Source organism: Belonocnema kinseyi, chromosome 6 (assembly GCF_010883055.1).
Source record: "Belonocnema kinseyi isolate 2016_QV_RU_SX_M_011 chromosome 6, B_treatae_v1, whole genome shotgun sequence".
Classification (NCBI taxonomy): domain Eukaryota; kingdom Metazoa; phylum Arthropoda; class Insecta; order Hymenoptera; family Cynipidae; genus Belonocnema; species Belonocnema kinseyi.
Window position 1 is genome coordinate 114013245 of NC_046662.1, and position 8280 is coordinate 114021524.

An 8280-nucleotide genomic window follows, 5' to 3' on the forward strand; every position below is an offset into this window, starting at 1 on the left:
AAGAGGAAGCTCTTCTTAATATTTTGACACCAAAATCATGTCGATACACCTTACCGACTGCGAGTAAAGCCACCCACGCTTTAACTTGACAGACTGTATATGTTATGATTTCTCTCATTTTTACCTGTTTTTAAAAGCCAAAACAACTTTTTTCAGACAAATTCGTAAAGTCGCAGTTTTCCGTAAATATGTTCTTTTATGGGTGATCGTACAACCCCTTAATGATAAAAATCAATTTTCTGTGTGGATAACTTTATTATTTGGACATTTTGAGCTGGAGTTTTTGTGTTTTCTGCTATTTCCAAGGCATCTTTCGCATCAAAAATTCGATTTAAAAAAATTACCTACACAAATAACATTTTCTTAAATTGAAAAATAGGGTAGGAAGAAGTAGTTTTTTAATTTTCGGGTCTGATTCTGAAAGAGCACATTAAGAAATACCCGCATACAAATCTTCAGATCTTTTTAAAGATAAATGACAAAGTTGTCTGTGCTTAAATTTGACGGACAAAAACGGACAAGTTGGGTCAATAAGGGTTAAAGTGAATGCCTAAAAGTATCTGCAACAAAAGAAAGGCCTCGAGGGCTAAAAGCGCCAGAATTAATTGTTTTAGATAAAGCGAAAATTGACGTGTACGTTAATACGCACATAGAGAGAGAGGGGGGGGACGATGCGAAGTCAGTGGTTTATTACATATTAACTTGCATAACAAAATTTAGTTTATCTGTTAAGTTAGAGGTTTAATATCTTTGTCAATAATTGTTGATTTAACTGGGCTTCACAAGTCTTTCTTATAAAGAAAATGTAGAATGTCACAATCGCGGACAACGCGGAGAGTAGTGAAAGTACTTTACTACGATTTAGGTTTTAAGCTATTAATTTCAGCCAAATTACCGCTGTGTGACGGCAGGCCCAAGACTGGTCGCTAGTACGGATTTGAAGGTATGAACCGGAGCGACATTATAGCTATGTGACTGCACACGTAAACTGTGTCTAGGGTACCATCTGTCCCTTCTGAATTTCGACGTGCGCTGTTGGAAGTCTCCCATCTGTGCACGTTAACCATCCCTATATACACTACAGTATACACTATACACGACTTCTTAAAAAGTATGAACGGCACAATGATGTAAAAGAGGAGGAAAGGAGAGAAAAAAGCAAGATAAAAGAACAAATATTTTCGGATTTTGATAAAAAATTATAGGATTAGAATTTAAAAAGAAATTGTATTAAAGGTAATATAAGAGAAAAATATTATTGCGCAGCATAAATGAGGCTATTATATGCTATGCTCTTATTATCAATGCCTGTTCTATAAGTAACATTATTATTTTTCTTGACAATGGAAAAAATTTCCATAAACATACGTTTGAAAAAGAATGATTCTTCAGACAGAATAATAACATTTTCAAAATCAAAGGAATCTTTGTTTAAAGTTGCATTTCTTGAAGGACCAGTGTTGAGTTTGCTGTTATTACAATCCCTCCTGTGTTATTCGAATATTACATCACTATAATGTTTGGTTTCGGCAGTATAATATTGTTCATAATTCAAGCATGTCAACTTATAGATTACGTTAGTAATTTTACTTTTTGGAATTGGATCTTTCTGGGTTCTAAATAAATTAAAAGGATCTTTAACAGGATTAAAAATGATTTTGATTTCATGTTTTTTGTATAAGTTTTAGAGAAATCTGGAAACTTGTGGATTATAAGGTAGAACAATGGAATGATCTAAGTTCCAATCACTGTTTAATCCGTCGTTAATATTTTGACGAGGAGTAAGAATTTTATTGACTCTTTGTGCTATTAGTTTATTAACAAGTGTTTTTGGAAAAGCATTGATGTTCAGTGCGTGAGAAATAATTTCTAAATTTTTTCGACGGAAAGAAACATGAGATACTTCACTGCCTCTGTCAACTAAACTGATGAAAACACTAGTTTCATAAGGGCGATTAGTAATAGAGTAGAAATTGGACCAAGTAGGTTTACGAAACCAGTAAGTGTAAATTTAACATTAATATTGAAAATTTGTACATCTAAGAAGGAAATACATTTAACTTGTTAGTATTTCAATCGTGAACTGTAATCTGTTATAATATGTGTTTAAAAGGTCCTTAAAAGTTTCAATTTGATTATGAGGTAGACAAGAAAAAATTTTAACAACACAAAGATAGAAAAACAGTGAAAATAAGTTCTGATTTTGAGAAAGAATATTATGCTCTAAGACTTCCATTACCAAATCAGATACTGCGGTAGAGATAGGAGAGCTATAGGCACACCATATATCTATGTGTAAAATTTTCCTTACAAAGAATTCATATGGTAATTTGGTATGGAATTTGATTATAAGTTCCATTTGTTCTTTATTGCATCAAGAACTAGATCATGTGGAATGTTAGTGGAAAGTAATTTTACATCAAGACTAAAAAATTCGTATTTATCAAGAACTGTAAATTTAGAAACCTTTTCCACAAAGTTCCACCTAACTTTAATATGCCGAGAAGTATAACCCACATTGCTTTAATAGGCTTTGCTCAGTATCCCGAGATTTAATATGATAAAGATCCTACAAAAGATGTTACTGGACGTAATGGACAATCAGGTTTGTGAATTTTTTGGAGTCCATAGTACTTTGAAGCAAAATCATTATTGCACTTCAGGATCATAACCACTTTTTCAAGTGGATTCCAAAATTCGTCCGTTTTCCTCTGCATTGTTTTCGACAAGAAAGAGTTTTCGAAACCAGTCCCCACCTTTCCGGAATTCGTCCATATTATAAAATCTGGAATTATTATTTTTAAGTGAAATACAAAATTCGTCCGTTCACGTCCGGATTGTAGCCGATAAGAAATGGGATCCGAAATCAGTCCAAACCTGTCTGAAATTCGTCCGGAGTAAAAAATCTGAAATTATATTTTTTGTAAAGTGGAATCCAAAATCTCACCGTTTTCGTGCAGATTGTATTTAAAAAACGGAATCCGAAATAAGTCCGCATCTGTATGGAATTATTCCAAACTATAAAAATTTGAAACTATGTTATTTTCAATTGGAATCCGCAATTAGCTTGTACATGTATAAAATTCGTCCGGAGTATAAAATCTGGTTTTTTGTTGTAAAGTAGAATTCAAAATTCGTATTTTTTCGTCCTGATTATATTTAACAAGAAATGGAATCCGAAATAAGTCCGCAACTATCTAGCGATTATCCAGATTATCGAAAGTATTCCGCACTTATCCAACGTATAAATCTGAAATTATTTTTTGTAAGAAGAGCTCCAGAATTCATCCGTTTGCGTTTGAATTCCGGCATGGAATTCTGAAATTCATCTGAAATTCATCCGCATGCGTCCAAGCAAAAATAAAAAATTAATTATTGTTCTATTCAATGCTCAATTTAAAGAGGATCCTTTCAATACTAAGTAAGCATATAAAGTTCGCAAATACTCCTTCAGGTTTATACGGGATCTATATAGATAATTATTTTTAATCAGAGAACTAAACGGATCTATCCGGGTTCTATGAGGGACACGAGACCAATAGTGTATTTTAACAAAGTCGAGATTGACCATCTATCCGAGACTATCCGGTATTTATCCGGTTCGTGCACCAAACATTAATCTTGTCTAAGTCAAACTGATCGTCTATCCGGGCTTATGAGGAACCTATCTGGTAGAAGAAAACAGAATATATTTTATTCCAAGTTCAAAAATAGTATCTATTAGGGTCTATCCGGGACCTATCTGGGAAAGTCATACAATTCATGCTTCTGCGGGCCTATCCGGGAGCTATTTGGGCCGTGAAAACAGAAATAGAAGCGCCTGTTTTAGTCTACCCGGGACCTATTTGGTACACGAAAATAGAAATTATTTTAATCTAAGTTCAAAATTAGTATCTATCAGGTTATATCCGGGACCTATCTCAGCCCCGAAAACAGTCATGCTTTTACTTTAAGTTTGTGGGAGTATTTGTGCAGGTCGAGTAAATGATCACAGTTTATTTTAACACTAAATGATTTGTATTTATTCAGTTGACACGAAGTGAACAAAGTGACGGCCCATTATGGGACCCTTCAAATTTTAGGCCTTGTGCCACTTTTCCCATAGGCGTGTTACAGGGTGCTTTTCATTATCTTTGGGGTTGAAAACGAGGATTTTCGGAAGTGGGAAGAAACTCAGGATTTTTATACCCTTTAGAGGTCATATGGAATGATTATAAAGCATACAATTTTAGGTCTGGAATTTGCGAAATTTTTTGGAATTTGTTGACATTTTGTGTAAAACACTGGAACTATAAACTTAAACTCGAACTATTCGCCTATAAAAAATTATAAGACAGCCACTTAATAACTTGCACGAATGCTTTTCTAATGCAGGCCTTTGGAGATACGATAATGAAGTACAGTATGGATCCTCTTAGTTTATTTTATCTAGTAGAATAAAAAAATTATTTTGATCTCTGGCAAATCTCAGTCTTACAATCATTGATTTAAGCCAGAGAATCAATGCTACGAATCATGAATCTAATTTTTAAATTTAATAACTTTATTTAATGCTTCATTAAGCGTTGTTCAAATATTTTTGTGAGCACTTGGCTTTATTTTAATTTGCTTTTTTTTCAAAAGATTTATAGATTACTAATAAAATATGCAATGGTGAAATAGTTGAATTGCAAATTAACTTACGTAGTCAGGGAGTGATCGCAGGCACTCCCCAGAAAGATGAATATAGCGCGTTATTTATTTTTAGGAATTAATCTCTATTTGAAGACTCCTCATTTGAATTCACTTTACGAGACCTAGGAGAAACGCGTTATCCAGAGGAACGAAAAGTTGAATAAAAATTCGGTCGCTTCATCATTTAAAAAGGAACACTAGCAGGCCGAGGAGTAGTCGCAGCTATCCCTTAGAAAACTAGAGGATTCCTTTATGAATGGCGTCTGTGAAATTACCCACAATAAATCCAAAATACGGGTAATTATTAAAAATTGATTTAAAAAAAGTTTAAGAAACGGCCTCACACATAGCACGCTACGACTATGCTAGAGTCTCTAAGAGAAACCACACTTTACTTACATGAAATCCCGCCTGAAATGTTGAAAGAAAACGGGCCTACAACCAACCTAACGACGATCTAACCAGACTGATCTCCTCTGGACCAGAAACCCAGGTGCAAGTACTCGATATGAGCCGCGGGACTGGAGTGAAGAGACGACGCGAGATGGTATTTCGTTCCACTACCAGTTATGCCTGCGGAGCTTTCTCTGCTGTGATTGTTAGGTGGACCCCACTCTATACTAACCGAACAGCTCTTTCCTTTCTCCATTTTGTGCGAATATTCGCTGCGTATGAAGGCTTGTTAGAGGAAGCTACACTTAATTATTTCTACATTAGATTATTTCTACATTATTATTCTATTACTTATTATTCTACATTATAGAAATTAAATTATTTCTACATAAAATTATAGCTACATTATCTTATTTCAAGAGAATAACGCCAATTTTTAGCCAGGTGTTAATGGTAAAAGTAATTATTTTTAAATTGATCAGTTATAGCATCAGAGATTGTACTTTACCGACAGCAGATCAACCCTCCAAAACATAAAGGCAGAAAGTCTACACAATATCGACCAAGTTAAGAATATCCAATAAACGAAAATGCTTAACGTCTTAATATGACTATAGATGGAAAATAATATCTATCAAATTAAAATTATTTCTTGAAAAAAAAGATCCTGCTCCATCTTCACTCCATTGGGAATCGAACCACAAAACTTCTGATTTCCAGTCAGGTGCTTTTCCAATTAAGCTATTAGAGGGATCAGAATAAGAACTGTTAATTCAAGAAAATAACGCCAATTATTAGCTAGGTGTTAATGGTACAAGTACTTATTTTTAAATTCATCTGCTAAATCATCCGAGATTGCACCTTACCAACAGCTGATCAACCCTCGGAACCATGAAGGCAGAAAATCTAATCAATATACATTACATTAAGAGTTTTCAATAACACAAAATGCCTAACGTCTTAATAAGACTAGACGGAAAATAATATTTTTCAAATTAAAATTATTTATTGAAGAAAATATCCCACTCCCTCTTCACTCTATTGGGAATCGTACCAAAAATTCATCCCGAGTTGAAAACTCTTTTTTTCTTCTTAAATTATATTTTCAAGTGATTTATATATTTAGTCAGTTCAAAATTTATCTCTTCGGTTCACAATGTTATTACTTTTCATTTAGGACTGAACAGAAATATATTTTTTCATGAATAATTGCATGCTAAATGAGCACGAAACGGATTCACAATTACAAAATCAGACTTCAAAACTACCTCCCTTTCCGGCTGATTGGAGATAAGAAATAATAATTAGAGAAAAGATAGATGAAAAAGTCAACCAAGTTCTTTTAAACTCATAGTTTTTTTCTTCTTCAAAATTAAACTATTTAGTAAAAAAAAATTCTTACTCGAAACTTAACTATGCCATTTCAAAAGACACCTATTTTATGATAAAATTAACTATTTTTTTTAGAATATTTAGTTTAAAATTCAATTATTTGGCTTAATATTCGACTTTTTATTTGATATTTGAACTATTTGGCTAAAAATTAATCTATTGTGTTAAAAATTAATTTGTTTGATAACACTTGATTTTTTAAAGTAAACATTTTTTAATTCGGCTGACCATTCTTCTTTTTTGTCAAAAAATTTAGTATTTCTTGGAACATTAACCTTCTTGTAGAAAATATGTTAATATTTTTTAGGAAACTGTTTCTTTAGTACACCATTCACTTCTGGAGTTAAAAGAGTTAAAAATACTGTTTTTTTTTAATTGAAAATTAATTACTTCAACGAAAAGTGTTACAAAATTTTCGTTTTTTTTTCAAGAAACTGTTTTCTGGGATATAATATTTTTTTTAAATAAATCATTAATGATCGATAGTTTGCAGAGAAAGAGAAAGAGAAAGAGATAGAGATAGAGATTTTTTTTTTTTTTTTTGTTAGAGGAGTAAAAACGGTAAAATGCTCATGCACTAACCACATTTGAACCTTGGGGACCGCGAGCCCAATATATGCACATCACGTGTACATACATAATATACATACACGAGAGATGCACACATGGGCGCATAGCCCACAAGGAACGAAGGTGAGTGTGGGACTTATCAAAAGGCACCTACCCACTAAAACCATAACTCCTTTCCTACCCACTTCGCATCGGAAACCGCGTCAGCGTTACTTCAATGCGAGTGTTGTCTTTATTATTTAGTCTTCTCTAAGTTCTCTCAATTCTCTATGCTCTTTCTCTTTCGTCCGAATTATAGTCTGTATAGTGTCTTGTGTTATTGTCCACCCCTCAGTCGATTCTAAAAGTGTCGTCATCATATTTTCTGGCGTAAAATTTTTACTTGTCTGGTATTTAAAACTTTGTCTAGCCTCTACCCACCTTCGGCATGAGAATAAGGTGTGCGCTACATCGTCCGTGTCGTCGCAATAGTGACATTTGTCCGTGTCCCATTTTTTCCTCTTGTGTAGGTACGCCATAAAGCAGACATGGCCTGAGAGTGCCTGCGTCAGGTAGTAGTTCACTTCCCCATGTTTTCGGTTAAGCCATATTCTAATATCCGGTATCAGTCAACAAGTCCAGCTTCCATGTTTCCCATTAGTCCACCTTTCCTGCCATCTTCGCATCAGGTTCTCTGCACAATGCTTTGGGTCTGCGCCATCGTACTTCTCTTTTCTTTCTTTAACTAGAAACTCTATTGGAGGAATGTGCGCGATTACGCCGGCCCCTTCCGCTGAAATAGTGCGATACCCACTGCACACCCTTATCCCCATGACTTTCTGTATTCTGTACAGCTTCCTTGAAAGTTTGTTGTTTTCGATTGCTTTATGCCAGATAAGAGCGGCGTAGAGCAATTGTGAATGTATTACACTCACAAGAACTTTTCTTTTGGAAGCTCTCGGACCCCTTGTATTGGGCATGAGACTTGCCAGGGCTGTCATGGTTTTTTCCGCTTTTTCGACTGTTTTATCAATGTGCTCTTTATAAGTAAGTTTTGTGTCAAGCCACACTCCTAAATGTTTTAGAGATTTTTGGGGGTATATATCAACTTCCTGAACGTTAAAGGAAATTGGACTAATCTTTCTTTTAGTTGTTAGGAATATTGCCTCTTTTTTTCGGGTGCTAACTGGAGTTTCTTTTTCTCCATACATTCTACGATTCTAAGTATCGCTGTGTTCGCAGCAGTCATTAGCAGTTTTTCATTCTTTGCTA

The 8280-nt window shown here is 34.2% G+C and overlaps 1 protein-coding gene across 1 annotated transcript; it reads right to left on the bottom strand.

Moving 5' to 3' along the window:
• Positions 1 to 7637: 7637 nt before the first annotated feature.
• On the bottom strand, positions 7638 to 8219 carry LOC117175561. Its single transcript, XM_033365270.1, has one exon. It carries the CDS (start codon positions 8217 to 8219, stop codon positions 7638 to 7640), a length of 582 nt encoding a protein of 193 aa, XP_033221161.1.
• Positions 8220 to 8280: the final 61 nt, after the last annotated feature.